The sequence below is a fragment of the Hylobates moloch genome, unplaced genomic scaffold, assembly GCF_009828535.3.
Source record: "Hylobates moloch isolate HMO894 unplaced genomic scaffold, HMol_V3 SCAFFOLD_12, whole genome shotgun sequence".
NCBI lineage: Eukaryota > Metazoa > Chordata > Mammalia > Primates > Hylobatidae > Hylobates > Hylobates moloch.
The window spans coordinates 105,447,308-105,462,149 of record NW_026652287.1 but is presented as its reverse complement, the minus strand read 5'-3'; the positions used below and the strand labels follow the sequence as shown (position 1 = coordinate 105,462,149).

The 14,842-nt window shown below is 55.7% G+C and overlaps 2 protein-coding genes across 2 annotated transcripts; both read right to left on the bottom strand.

Annotated features, from left to right (window-relative positions):
* Window positions 1-217: 217 nt before the first annotated feature.
* Window positions 218-1,210, bottom strand: RNF225 (ring finger protein 225). Its single transcript, XM_032171444.1, has one exon. The coding sequence runs from the start codon at window positions 1,208-1,210 to the stop codon at window positions 218-220; it is 993 nt and encodes a 330-aa protein (XP_032027335.1).
* Window positions 1,211-2,628: 1,418 nt separating this feature from the next.
* On the bottom strand, window positions 2,629-10,504 carry RPS5 (ribosomal protein S5). Its single transcript, XM_032171458.2, has 6 exons — window positions 10,397-10,504; window positions 9,495-9,603; window positions 4,585-4,794; window positions 4,283-4,411; window positions 2,835-2,933; window positions 2,629-2,748 (listed from the first exon to the last, which is right to left on the bottom strand). The coding sequence occupies exons 2-6, from the start codon at window positions 9,600-9,602 to the stop codon at window positions 2,680-2,682; spliced, it is 615 nt and encodes a 204-aa protein (XP_032027349.1). The 5' UTR covers window position 9,603; window positions 10,397-10,504; the 3' UTR covers window positions 2,629-2,679.
* Window positions 10,505-14,842: the final 4,338 nt, after the last annotated feature.

Sequence of the window (14,842 nt, the reverse complement as noted above, 5' to 3'; positions counted from 1 at the left end):
CAGCCACAAGAATGGGGGTCAGGGGCGTTCCCAGAGGATCCTTGTGGGACGACTGCGGTGCCTGTTCCTTGAGAGGGTCCACCCCATGGTGACAATGCCAAGGATGCTTGCCCTAGGCTCCACTCTGGAGAAACGGGTAAGTGCTGTGCGCCCTACTAAGGGCCCCAGATAACACAGAGGTGCCAGGCCTGGAGGCAGGACGGCAGTGCTGGCGCACTTATTGTGGGCCCCACAGCCTCCTCGCGCCCCGTGGCCACGGGGCCCAGCCGGGGCCAGTCTCTGTGCCCCACGTGCCATCTGATCGGCTGTCCAGCGTCCCCTCGGCCTCCGCCGGGTCCTCGGAGCCCGCCTCGGGCTCCAGCGCATCTTCTGCAGTTTCCGGCAGGGCCGTGTCCAGGTCAGGGCCCGTGGGGCGCGGCGTCCAGGCGGGGGTCCAGGGCGACCCCGGCGTGGGCCTCGGCGGGAACCAAGAGAAGCCGGACGCAGGAGCGAGCGCCACGAGCTGGGGCCGCGCGGGGCCGGAGGAGGTGGCGTGCGGGATGAGGAAGAAGATGTAGACGCCCGAGACCACGAGGCCCGCGGCCACCAGCACGGCCAGCGCCACGGCCGCGTTGAAGACCCAGGCCGGGCTGGCCAGCGACAGGCGGCGCGACAGCGGGCGGCCCAGGCGCAGAGGCGGCGGGGGCGGCGGGGCGCGGGCCTTGCGCGGCCCGGGCGGGGGCGGCGGGGGCCGCAGGTAGAGAAGGCCGCGGCGCCGGTCGAAGCGCACGGAGCCCTGGCGAGAGGGCGGTGCGCGCGCGTTGCGGGGCAGGAGACCGGACTGCGTTGGCAACGCGGGGAGTCCGCGGCGGGGGGCCAGGCGCGTGGGCGCGCGGCACACAGGACAGGCCACCGCGTTGCCGCCGCCCGCCGTGGCCAACGATAGGCGCGCCAGGCACTCGAGACAGAAGACGTGGCCGCAGTCCAGGCACTTGGGCAGCTTGAACACGCCGCCGAAGGACGACACGCAGATGAGACACTCCACCGGAGAGGCGGGGGGCAGGATGGGGCCGGAGCCTAGGCTGCCATCCCCGTCCTCCTCCTCCTCCTCCTCATTCTGGTCTTCCGCTCTGCTTGGGGAGCGGGGCGCAGAGAGCGAGCCCGGGGAGCTGGGACCCGAGCCCTGGGAGACCCGGGAATGGCGGAGCCAGAACGGCCGAGGGCAGGGCATCCGGATGGACCTGCGAGGAGAGGTCAGGCAGGGAAGGAGGCGGTGGAGCCTGGAGCGGGTTCCGAGACCAGCAGGGAATCCAGGGAAGACCGGGGACTGTACTTTAGAGAGGATCCCCCAGTACAGAGCAGCACCATCCCGAGAAGGGTGTAGCTAGCGTCGAGGAGCAGGGTAGATGGGGAGGCCCGAGGCGGAGACTGGGGATAGGAATGGACCCACGGGGAACCAGTTCCTGAATTGGAAACGGAGAGACAGACTGGAGTTGAACACGGAGACGGGGAGGACCCCAGACAGGGATGGAAAGGACCTGACCCACAGAGGAACAGAAACAGGCACCCCTCAGGGGCTTGGCAGAGAGAACCTGGGGGACCATACAAGACCCCAGTCGAACAGAGACATTGACATCTAGGCAGGGAAAGGAATTCAGCCGCTGAGAGAGGAGCCAAGCACAGGGGCCAGGGGCCACCCACAGACCAATGACAGACCCCAGCCAGCCTGTAGGCCCCTTCCTACCTGTGGAAGCCTCCTCCCTCTGACCAGTGGCGTGTCCCTGTCTGTTCTGACCGTTTCTGGCCTGCCTGCAGCTGGGCTCGAAAGTACCCTCCCAGGGGGAGGGTGCTCAACCAGGGCCACCCCTCCAGGTCCCAGGTACCCGCTGGACCCGTTTGACTGCCTGCCCCACCCCCTGGGCCAGCCCCACCAGGATGAACACCAAGCCTGCCTTGGCCAGATGCTGGGAGCGGTGGAAGGGTGATGGCACACGGTGGGTGGGCTTGGGCCCACCCCGCCCTTCAGAACCTGATGAGTCTTCTACCAGGTCACCGGCCTGTGGCCCTGGGTGGGTCCCAACCTGTCCCCAACAGCCTGATGACACTGCATAGACACTGGCAGAAGGGAACCTGCACAGCCCACAGAACCGGGCATGCAGGCCTGAGGTGCAGCCACAACCAGTGTAGCCGGAGAGGTAACCAGGAGCGCAACCTAGCCAGTGTGAAACCAGCCCAGATCCAAGAGCGGGGTGAAGCTAGGGGTCTTAAATCGTGTGCCCTCAACAGCTGAGCTTTCCTCCTCTCCCCAGTGCTACTTCAAGGTGACAAGCCTCTCAGGATGGTCTTCTGACTACCCAGACCTCGCAGGCACCCAAGCCACCCATCCATCCAGACCACAGCAGCATCTCACATGCCACGCCCTCAGAAGTTACGGATAACCCCGTCTCACTTCCAGTACCTGCTGGGACACTCCAGGCAGCCTGGCCTGCATCTGGTGCCCCACCTGCTGGCCCTGGGGTGCCACAGTTCTGAGTCAGCAATGCTTCCAGGTACCCACAGGCCACCAGGTCAGGAAGGTGAGCAGCTCCCAAGGCCACCAGGGCTATGCCACCCACGTCCCCCCACCGAAGACAGACAACGGCACAGGTGGGTGGGGCTGCCCCAAAGGCAGACAGGTTTATTGGGCAGCAGCCGGGAAAATCAGCGGTTGGACTTGGCCACACGCTCCAGCTCGTCCTTCTTCTTAATGGCATAGGAGTTGGAGGAGCCCTGCAAGGAGACAGACAGCTCTGAATTCTGAAGGACCCCCACAAATGCCCAACTTAAGACCCCCCAACCAGAGTGCCCTCACCCACCTTGGCAGCATTGATGAGCTCATCTGCCAGGCACTCAGCAATGGTCTTAATGTTCCGGAAGGCAGCCTCACGAGCGCCTGTGCACAGCAGCCAGATGGCCTAGGAAGAGAGCAGGGGTCAGGCTAAAAGGACAGACTGTGGTCCTCTAGCACCCTGGGCCCACCCCTAACTGATGCTGCCAGCCATGTTGTCACCCATAGGCCCAGTGAGACAAGAGGAGGTGGCATCATGCCTGATTTGCAATCAGATAGAGGGTCACAAGAGCAAGTGTCCGGGGACACACACACACACACACAGGCTGAAGTTGCGTCCCCAATGACAGGAGATTGAGACCTGCCTCAACAGCAAACTGCTAGACGGCCAGGCGCGGTGGCTTGCGCCTGTAACACTTTGGGATGCTGAGGCAGGAGGAACACTTCGGCAGGGAGTTTGAGACCAGCCTGAGCAACTTGGTGAAACCCCACCTCTACAAACAACAAAAAAACCGACGACAACAAAAAAGGCGGCCAGCTGTGGTGGCTCATGCCTGTAATCCTAGCACTTTGGGAGGCTGAGGGGACAGGATCATTTGAGACCAGGAGTTCAAGAACATCCTGAGATTCCATCTCAATTATTTCTAAAAAAAAAAAAAAAAATTAAAGGCCGGGCACAGTGGCTCATGCCTGTAATCCCAGCACTTTGGGAGGCTGAGGCAGGTGGATCATGAGGTCAGGAGTTCAAGACCAGCCTGGCCGAGATGGTGAAACCCCGTCCCTACCAAAAAATACAAAAATTAGCTGGGTGCGGTGGCGGGCGCCTGTAATCCCAGCTACTCAGTGGGCTGAGGCAGGAGAATTGCTTGAACCCAGGAGGCGGAGTTTGCAGTGAGCCAAGATTGCACCACTGCACTCTAGCCTAGGTGACAGAGGAAGACTCTGCCTCAAAAAAAAAAAAAAAAAAAAAGGCAATAAAAGGCGATATATTTGCTTTTAACTTGGACCCAATTGACAATGAGCCAGTATAAAGGGCATTCTGGGGACAGATGCTAAATGGAACAACGACTGACTTGATTATTCTATTGCTGTTAAATTCCTTCCTGGGGGTGACGACGCGGGTAGGTCATCTTTGTTCTTAAGACACTTGCTGTGTTCAGGGGAAACACAATCGAAATGTCTGCAACTGATTCTCAAAATGTCCAAGAAAAAAAAAGAAAAAAGTACATATACACACACAGTGTAAAAATACACACTCAAAGGAAAGAAAGAAAGACCTCTGCCAAATGTGTTCCAGAAGACGACCCAGAGCCTGGATCAGCCCCTATGCAGGGCTGGAATCCAGGAAGGCTTCCTAGAGGAAGTGATGCTGCAGGTGAAACATGCAGACAGAGACGAGTCTTCCTGCCCCAGGCAAGACCCCACCCACTCCCGTGGCTGTGTCCACCCTGCCACGTGCATAAGCCCCAGGTTCACCTGATTCACACGGCGCAGTGGGGACACATCCACAGCCTGTCGTCTCACAGTCCCGGCGCGCCCAATGCGTGTGGAGTCCTCCCGGGGACCACTGTTGATGATGGCGTTCACCAGGACCTGCAGAGGGTTCTAGAGAGAAGGGGGATATGAGCCTGACATCCAGCCCCATGCATTCCTCCCCTTTTCTCACACCTAAAACAAGAGTGACCATACCACACAGGGGATAAGCCTGGCATACACTCCGTGGGGCTTTGGGGTGTACTGAGGGCACAGCCTGCCCTCACCAGGCCACAGAGCCCTACCTCGCCCGTGAGCAGGTGTATGATCTCGAAGGCATGCTTGACGATGCGCACCGTCATGAGCTTCTTGCCATTGTTGCGGCCGTGCATCATCATAGAGTTAGTGAGGCGCTCCACAATGGGACACTGAGCTTTGCGGAAGCGTTTGGCGGCATACCGCCCTGCACTGTGAGGCAGGTACTTGGCGTACTTCTCTTTCACTGCAATGTAATCCTGACGGAGCAGGAAATGAAGGGAAAATGGTCAGGAGCAGCGTGGGCGTTGGCCAGACACCAGAGGAGAAATCAAGTACCCATTTGGGGTATCCAACAGCTGTCTGGGATCCTGGTATGCCTCCCCAGGGGGCTTGGATGTAAGCCCCATCTACCATGAGGAAAAAAACCCTGAACAGGTGACTTTACCAAGCCGCTAAAAAGTACACTTCCTTTATAATGAAAGAGTGGGAATCTAAGGAGGCTAGATTTTGGACCAGATAATTGTCTGGGGGGCTGTCCTGCACACTATAGGATGTTCAACAGCCATCTGGTATGCCACTGGCAACCCCATCAGTTTTTTTTTTTGAGAGCCTCTCGCTGTCGCCCAGGCTGGTGTGCAGTGGTGCCATCTTAGCTCACTGCAACCTACGACTCCGAGGTTCAAATGATTCTCCTGCCTCAACCTCCCGAGTAGCTAGGATTATAGGGGCCTGCCACCACGCCTAGCTTGTTTTTTTGTATTTTTAGTAGAGACAGGTTTCACTATGTTGGCCAGGCTGGCCTTGTGATCCGCCCGTCTCGGCCTCCCAAAGTGTTGGGATTACAGCCGTGAGCCACTGCGCCTGGCCTAGTTTGTTTTTTTTTTTTTTCCCTTGAGACAGTCTTGCTGTCACCCAGGCTAGAGTGCAGTGGCATGACCTCAGCTCACTGCAACTTCTGCCTCCTGGGTTCAAGTGATTCTCCTGCCTCAGCCTCCTGAGTAGCTGGAATTACAGGCCACGCACCACCAAGCCCAGCTACATTTTTTGTACTTTTAATAGAGAAGGGGTTTCACTATTTCAAGCAGGCTGGTCTCGAACTCTTGACCTCAAGTGACCTGCCCACCTTGTGCTCCCAAAGTGCTGAAATTATAGGCATGAGCCACGGTGCCTGGCACCACCCCAGTCAGTTTTCACACCTAAAAATGTATCCAGACATTGCTAAGTGTCCCGTAAGACAGGGGACTAACCACCCCAGAGTTAAGAACCACAGTTTTTTGGTTGTTTTTTGAGATGGAGTCTCACTGCCTTCCAGGCTGGAATGCAGTGGTGCAATCTCAGCTCACTGAAACCTTCGCCTCCCAGGTTCAAGCGATTCTCCTGCCTCAGCTTCCTGAGTAGCTGGGACTACAGGTGCATGCCACCATGCCAGGCTAATTTTTGTATTTTTAGTAGAGATGGGGTTTGGACATGTTGGCCAGGCTGGTCTTGAACTCTTGACCTCAGGTGATCGGCCTGCCTCAGCCTCCCAAAGTGGTGGGATTACAGGCATAAGCCACTGCACCTGGCTGAGAACTTTTTTGTTTTTGGGTTTTTTTGTTTGTTTGTTTTTGAGATGGAGTCTCACTCTATCACCCAGGCTGGAGTGCAACGTCGCAATCTTGGCTCACTGCAACCTCTGCCTCCTGGGTTCAAGCAATTCTCCTGCCTCAGCCTCCCAAGTTGCTGGGATTACAGACATGCGCCACCATGCCCAGCCCAGTTTTTTTTTTTTTTTTGAGATGGAGTTTCACTCTTGTTGGCCAGACTGGAGTGCAATGGCATGATTTCAGCTCATCCCAACCTCCACCTCCCAGGTTCAAGTGATTCTCCTGCATCAGCCTCCTAAGTAGCTGGGACAACAGGTGCACGCCACCATGCACGGCTAATTTTTGTATTTTTAGTAGAGACGGGGCTTCACCACGTTGGCCAGGCTGGTCTCAAACCCCTGACCTCAGATGATCTGCCCACCTCGGCCTCCCAAAGTGGTGGGATTACTGCGCCCGGCCCAGAACCACAGTTTTAAAACAATCATTTAACAAGTCTTCTTATACTTACATAGCCATCCCCACACAAAAATCTAGAAAAATGCCAAAAAGTTAACCTTGAGTATGTAAAGGGGAAGAGAGGAGCTACGTGTATTCGAAGGAGACTGCTGTTGAATAGTTCCATTACAAAATGTACCCAAGGCCATTCTATCACTTGCCTCTGAGAATATACACAAAATACCTGTTTCTACAAATACAAGGAATGATGGGAAAAGAACACAGGACACTGAAACTCTCAGTACTATTTCATAGTCTGGCTGCAAGAAAAAAAAAAAACTCAGTCTCGTGAAGGGCATTCATGCAGGGCTTTCACTATGCAGAAAAAAATTGCAAACACCAAATTCCCCAGCAAGGGTTTGGCCCAACAGTGGAGCCCTGCACAGGTATTTAAAATACAGTGAACTTCCATTGATGTTTACTTCCCTAGCGGAACAGGCACTTAACAAACGTTTAGTGGATCAAGGAGTTCGAGGCCAGCCTGGCCAACATGGTAAAACCCTGTCTCTACTAAAAAGACAAAAATTAGCCAGGTGTGGTGGCATGCACCTGTAGTTCCAGCTATTAGGGAGGCTGAGGCAGGAAAATCACCTGAACCTAGGAGGTGGAAGTTGCAGTGAGCTGAGATCATGCCACTGCACTCCAGCCTGGGTGACAGAGCGACTCCATCTCAAGAAAAAAAAAAGTAACAGAGACCCAATGTGGCCCACGAAGTCTAAAACATTATCTGGGCCTATAATGAAAATGTTTGTGGGCCAGGCGCAGTGGCTCATGCCTATAACCCCAGCACTTTGGGAGGCTGAGGCAGGAAAGTCGCATGACCCCGGGGAGGCAGAGGTTGCAGTGAGCTGAGATTGCACCACTGCACTCCAGCCTGGGAGGCAGAGAGAGACTCTGTCTCACAAATAAATAAATAACGCCAGGCGCGGTGGCTCATGCCTGTAATCCCTGCACTTTGGGAGGCCGAGGCGGGCGGATCACCAGAGGTCAGGAGTTAGAGACCAGCCTGACCAATATGATGAAACCCTGTCTGTACTAAAAATAAAAAAATTAGCTGGGCATGCCGGGCGCGGTGGCTCACGCTTGTAATCCTAGCACTTTGGGAGGCCGAGGCGGGTGGATCACGAGGTCAGGAGATCGAGACTACGGTGAAACCCCGTCTCTACTAAAAATACAAAAAATTAGCCGGGCGCAGTGGTGGGCGCCTGTAGTCCCAGCTACTCCGGCGGCTGAGGCAGGAGAATGGCATGAACCCGGGAGGCGGAGTTTGCAGTGAGCCGAGATCACGCCACTGCACTCCAGCCTGGGCGACAGAGCGAGACTCCGTCTCAAAAAATTAGCTGGGCGTGGTGGGCATGTGCCTGTAATCCCAGCTACTTGGGAGGCTGAGACAGAAGAATCGCTTGAACCCAGGAGGCAGAGGTTGCAGTGAGCCGAGATCGCACCATTGCACTCCAGACTGGGCGACAAGAACGAAACTCTGTCTCAAAAAATAAATAAAAAATTAAAATGTTTTTGGACCCCCCGAAATAAACCCCTGAAAGAAAGAAAAGCCAAGATCTACAAGATATTCAGAGTGAAAAACAAGGCTGAATTATCCATTAGGCAAAGTGCCTAAGTCCCCTGACATCTTTACAGACAACAAAAAAGTTTTCATTCTTTATAAAACAAAAGGTAGCAGGTTTAGGCCGGGCGCGGTGGCTCACGCTTGTAATCCCAGCACTTTGGGAGGCCGAGGCGGGCGGATCACGAGGTCAGGAGATCGAGACCACAGTGAAACCCCGTCTCTACTAAAAATACAAAAAAAAAATAGCCGGGCGTGGTGGCGGGCGCCTGTAGTCCCAGCTACTCGGAGAGGCTGAGGCAGGAGAATGGCGTGAACCCGGGAGGCGGAGCTTGCAGTGAGCCGAGATTGCGCCACTGCACTCCAGCCTGGGCGACAGCGAGACTCCGTCTCAAAAAAAAAAAAAAAAAAAAAAAAAAAGGTAGCAGGTTTGGCGGCATGCACCTGTGGTCCCAGCTAGTTGGAATCTAAGACAGGAGGATCCCCTGAGCCCAGGTGTATTGAGGCTGCAGTGAACTGTGATCACACCATTGCACTCCAGCCTGGGTGACAGAGAGCAATCCTATCTCGAAGATAAAACTTTAATGATTAAAAAAAAAGAGAAAAGTGAATAAAGTGCAACCCAAGTTATATTCATCTTTATATCAATGCAGTCACAAAATATAATTTCAAACACTTTCTTTTAATGGAGGAAGGGCTCACAAAAGCTAAACTTCCTAAAGCCCACAAAATTCTTAATGATGCCTTCATGGGGAGGGGAAAAAAAGGGTATGTGTAAAACTGTACGGAGTAGGAACAAAGTAGGGCAACTCACAATTCCCAGTTGCAAAACTTAATACAAAGCAAGAAAGTGTGGTACTGGCATAAGGACAGCACACAGACCAATGGATACAACTGAAAGTCCATAATGAAACCCATACATCTATGGCCAGCTGATTTATGACAAGTGGCCAAGGCCATTCAATTGGGGAAAAAAAAACATCTCTTTAGGAGATGGTATTGGATACCTGGATATTCACATGCAAAAGAATGACACTAGATGTTATGTATTTTACTATAAAAACAGTAACAAAAATACCATATGTGAGATGTGATGCTCCTTCTGGTGAAGGAGTCCTCTCATGACAGAAGTTGTAGTCATCTTTGAACAGGACGCAAGAGCGAATGTGGTAGATATGGTGGTCAAGGGATCCCTTCTTTACCTGTTATGACCTCTATTCTTGACTTAATGGCACAGCAACAAGTTTGATGCGTTCCTTCCTGGAGTAATGTCCGCCCCAGCCGGGAAGGCCAATCACCAAGGTCCCCTCACCTGCAGGGAAATGTCGTTGATCTGCACATCATCGGTGCTCCACTTCCCAAAGAGCTTGATGTCTGGGGTCTCTGCCACCGCTGGTGCTGCTGTCTCCCACTCGGTCATCCTGGGACAGGGTGATGACAGGAAAAAAACGTCAGAGCCCAGCTAGCACGGAGCAGAGGCGCACTCATTCCTAACTCTGAGGCTAGCCGCCATCTAGTGATGAACTGGGGGGTCGCAAAGAACCAAGGCTGTGAACGTGTTTTCAAGCACTAGAAAAATTACTCAGCTGTCAGCAAGAAGCATCTGTCTTTCACCTAAAACCCCTGGGCCCAAGACTTGGCAGCCACCAGTCAACAGCTGCTGCATTGGGACCAAGGTATAATGGCTCAGCAGACGCCATACGTCCTTACATTGCATCGGCTGTAATTCAAACCACAACCTCGCCATTTACGTGGTCTTTGACCCAAGTCAACATTCTGTCTTGGGCTGTTTCTCTGGCCGTGAGGTGGGACCGTTATATGACATCAAGGACCACGGTAGGTACTGTGTGGCACAATCAACCCAAAGCTTTCGATTCTTGACCGACAGCATGAAGGCTCTAGGGGCTGCTATTACGGGGGGAAAGTTACACAGAGCAAAAGAGGGCATCGTGTGCCTAACAAATGGAAACTTCCTATCTCAGAGTACAACTGCATAGTCCAAACCAAGTTCCCCAAGCCCCGCTATGGGGAAAAGCTAGAAGCGGCGGAGCACCAGGAAGAAGTCAAGAGTAACTCGTCCCGCGCCCGTTTCTTCTACATTTTCTTTTCCAGAGACAGAAATGAGACCTAATGAGAAAAGGCCCAGGCCGCGGGGCACTATCCCCGAAAGACCATGAACCGTCCCTAGGATCCCCGGCCCCGTGGCAGTCTCACCTGAGAACACAGCCTGAGCGTCTCTATCGCTCGACGTGGACCACGCGCCGCCCTGGCACAGACAGGAAGAGGCCGCGCGCAGGGGGCCAACACTTTTAACTGGGAAGAAAACTTCCGGGTCAGCACGGGTGACGCTTGCGTAAAAGGCCATCGTGTCCCTATAGACCAATCCGGAGGAAGGATGTAGAGGAACTTTTTGGGCTAGACGGAACGGGTGCAACCCAAGCGCATGCGCAGTTGCAGAAGCGGCCCTAGAAGCGTGCCTGGCGGAAGTCCGCTACCCCGTAGTTGCCCTGTCTTGTCGGTGCCTGCAAAAGCGCAGAGATTTCCGTGAGACCAACGCCGCCATGTCTAATAAAGAAAAAAGTCCGGCCCGCGCTCGCTTCTTTGTTCAGCTGCTGACCTTAACTCCCACCTGCCGCGGGAGTAGCCAGTTCAGTTCCCTCTGACTCCTCGCCGCGGCCACGGCCGCCTCACAGGCACGCGCGTGAAGCGGACCTGGGTTGGCGGAGTGGGGCCCAGTGGTCACCGCCACCCTCCACAGGTGCAGGTTGCCGTGCGCATGCGCCTGCCCACACGCGGCCCCTCCCCCACCGCCCGGCCCAGGAGCGCCACGCTCGCGAGTCCCGGATCCCGAGCCTCTGGCTGGGCCTGTTTCCCTGCTCGACCCTTCCGGCCGTACCACGCTGGGTTCCCCCACAACCTGCGTGCCCTTCACCTCTGCGCAGTAATCTCGCCCGCGGAAGAGGGGAGACCGCCGGCACGAGGGCTCGGGGTTGCGGCGGCGGGAGCAGCGCGACCCGTCTCTGGGTGGAGCGCGGAGGTAGCCTACAGGCTACGCGCGGTGTCCGGGAGGAGGGGGTCGGCAGGTCGGGGACCCTTCGTGTTTGTCCTTGTGTCCTCCACGGCCGGGGAGCCCGCGCGAGTGGTTGCAGCCCCCTGCCCTCAGGGCTCACGTCACGAGGCCCTCGTGTCTGCAGACCTGGCTCTCAGGGGTGCCTCTTGAACGGGCCGACCTCTCCGAGGGCCAGAAACGTAGGGATGGAAGATTAAGCCATGAGATGAAGCAGATGATTCCCGCCAGCACACAATCCCCTGCCCCCCAACTTCTGTCCCTTCCCCCAGCTGCCTCCGAGCAGGTAGGGCCTCCGAACAGCTCAGCCCTGGCGGGGGGCAGACAGCGAACCCTCTCAGAGGGCCTGAGCTATTGCGTGGGATTGAGGACGTGGGCCTTCGACCCGGGGTCATCCGTGCGTGGGGTTGGCACGGTAGTGAGTGCCCCAGCTCACTCTACTCACTTGGCCACCCTGGCAGCCAGTGTGGACAGTCTGCCTGCCCATGACCCCTTCATACCCCTCTGCCTGTCCCAGCCTCTTAGATCTAGGCTCGTGAGCAGAACTGGGACTTTCCAGAGGTATCAACTACTGTGACTGTGTCTCTGCCTGCAGCATGCATAGACTTAGCCTTTACAAGGTGACTCCAGGACCACCTGGGGCCGCCCTGTCTCTGATGCTCATCTCTGCCTCCAAGGGGGTATCCCTCCAACTCGGGATCCCAAGGGCCCAGCCACCTGACCCAGGTCCCAGGGCTGGGCCTGCCCCGTACTCCCATCCCTGAGGCATGCACATAGCAGGTGCCCAGCAGCTGTGTTTCTTCACTGCCTGACTGTAAAGGCTCTTCTTACCCCAATTCCGGGGCGTTTCTGTCCAGATATGCTGAGGACTCCCCACAGTGGGCCCTTGGACTGTGGTCAGTCACAGCTCATGAAAGGACACGTGCCCTGAAGCTGGCCTGGTCAGGGGGTCAGACCTCAGCCTCTGGTGAGGGGCGCGGCCGACTGCCACCACCTAATGGCCTTTACTCCTGCCCTCCATCCTGTGCAGAGTAGCAGCCTTGGGGTTCCCACTGGGGTCTGTGTGGTTGCAGGAGGGGTTAGCTGGGCTTCTCCCTGGTCTTGAGTGAGGGGCATGGGGGGTGCTGGTTGTAGGGAGGGTGGGAGCAAATGGGCAGCACTCATCAGGACAGTGGGCCCACCCCTCTGAACCTGTTTTCCCCTTCAGTGTGGAGATGAGAATGCAATGAGGTAACGTCAATGTGAACCCCGTGGCCTGGCTACCACGGTCACTTGATAATGGACATCTTTATAGACCTCATGAGAATGACCCACCGTGCTGCAGAGGGCAGGTGCCCTCAGGTGTGGGGTGGTGAATACTGCAGAGCTGAGACTCATGCACCCCACCCCCCGCCAGGCCCAGGGTGGTCCAGCCTCCCCAGGTCCCCAAGGTGCTAGGATAAGATGCAGAGTCTGACCTCATAGATCTAGGGCTGCTGGTGCTGTGTTCTTCAGACTGGATGAGGACCCCAGGGACTCTGCAGAGATCCACCTCACTTCTGGTACATTGTGTCCATCCTGAGTGGCCGGCCCCAGACTGGACTCCTCACTTCTGGGAAGGCACCCTCTGGGCCTTGCTGGGCCACCTGCCCATTCTCCAGGCAGTCACTTTGCCTGTCCACCCTACCAGCCACAGTCCTACCGTCAGCTGATCTGACGTCCTTGTGATGGCTCCTTTTTTTTTTTTTTTTGAGACAGAGTCTCGCTCTGTTGCCCAGGCTGGAGTGCAGTGGCGCAATCTCAGCTCACTGCAAGCTCCGCCTCCCGGGTTCACGCCATTCTCCTGCCTCAGCCTCCCGAGTAGCTGGGACTACAGGCACCCGCCACCACGCCCGGCTAGATTTTTTGTATTTTTAGTGGAGATGGGGTCTCACTGTGTTAACCAGGATGGTCTCGATTTCCTGACCTCGTGATCCGCCTGCCTCGGCCTCCCAAAGTGCTGGGATTACAGGCGTGAGCCACTGCACCTGGCCATGATGGCTCCTTAATGCCCTTACTGGCACTTTGGTTGTCTGTTGAAGTCCCCAGCCTGATTACCAACTCGTTTGGAGTGTGCTGGATTCAGTCCACCCAGTTGCCTGGCAGAGCCAAGCCTGGCCCTGCCGCATCCCAAACTCGATCTTGTGCCCATGGCTGATACTTCATGGGCTACTTTGGCCCAGCCACTGTCTGCTTCCATGGGATGCCCACCTGTAATGGATTGAATGGTGGCCCCCCAAAAGGTAAGTTCATGCCCTAATACCCAGACCCAGCGAATGTGACCTATTGGAAAAAAATCTTTGCAGATGTAATTTAGTCAAGGATCCCAAGATGAAAGCATCCAGGATTAGTGGGGTGGACCCTACATCCAATGACAAGTGTCCTAATAAGAGACAGAAGAGGGCCGGGCGCGGTGGCTCATGCCTCTAATCCCAGCACTTTGGGAGGCCGAGGCAGGCAGATCATGAGGTCAGGAGATCGAGACCATCTTGGCTAACACAGTGAAACCCCATCTCTACTAAAAAGACAAAAAAATTGGCCGGGCATGGTGGCAGGTGCTTGTAGTCTCAGCTACTCGGGAGGCTGAGGCAAGAGAATCATTTGAACCTGGGAGGTGGAGGTTGCAGTGAGCCAAGATCGCACCACTTCACTCCAGCCTGGGTGACAGAATGGGACTCCGTCTCACACACACAGACACGAAAAGATTCTTAAGGAAATGTGGCCGAGTCATTCAGGATGCTTCAGCCACTGGGGTTTGCTTTCGTGGCTCACCAGCACCTTCTCCCCTCCTGGGAACTGCCAACTTCCATTTCTCCTCTGTTCTTCCAGATCCTACAACCAGGATTCTGTGTTGGGGGCCAAGATGCCCTGCTGAAGCCTCTATCCCCTGAGGCTGCTTTGCAGTAAGCTACCCCAGGCCCTCAGGAGAGGTGTGAAATGGAGCAGAGGCCCTTTGCTGAAGACAGCATAGAGCCAGAGGGGGACCTCTGCAGAGGGATAGCCAGTAGAAGGACAACTCTCCAGGGTGCAGGGTCCCAGGCCTACAGACATAGAATGAGCCCCAGACTGGGGACCTGTGGGATTGGTAAAGTTGGACCCCTTGGGTGGGAGCCCCACTAGAGCTTCCTCTCCAGGTCCTTGCCTGATTCAGTGTCTCATTCCTGAAATCGTTCCTGTGTAACCATTGTCACAAGATGCTTCTCTGGTGCTGGCACTGCATGAACCCTGCAGGGTCCACTTAGACAACAGGCTTGTGTAGAAGTGAAGAAAGCCTACAGACTGTCACAGCCCCCATAGCCAGTCCCCTCCAGACAAGGCACCTGTGCCTGCCAAATGGTAAGGCCTTTCACTGGTGCTTCAAACCACTGCAGGGCTGCCAGTCACCCCATGCCAGCCTTGCAGGGACAAGGCCTTTTTGTGGTGGCCAGGCCTGTGGTACCACCAGATGCTTCACTCCAGAGGGAGGGCCTTTCTCTGCCTGGGAGTGGGAAGTTCTTCCACATGGGCTCAAGACTCCTCCAGTAGCAGTGCAAGCAGTGCATCCACAGGCGTGAGAAATCCTACTTGTGTCACGC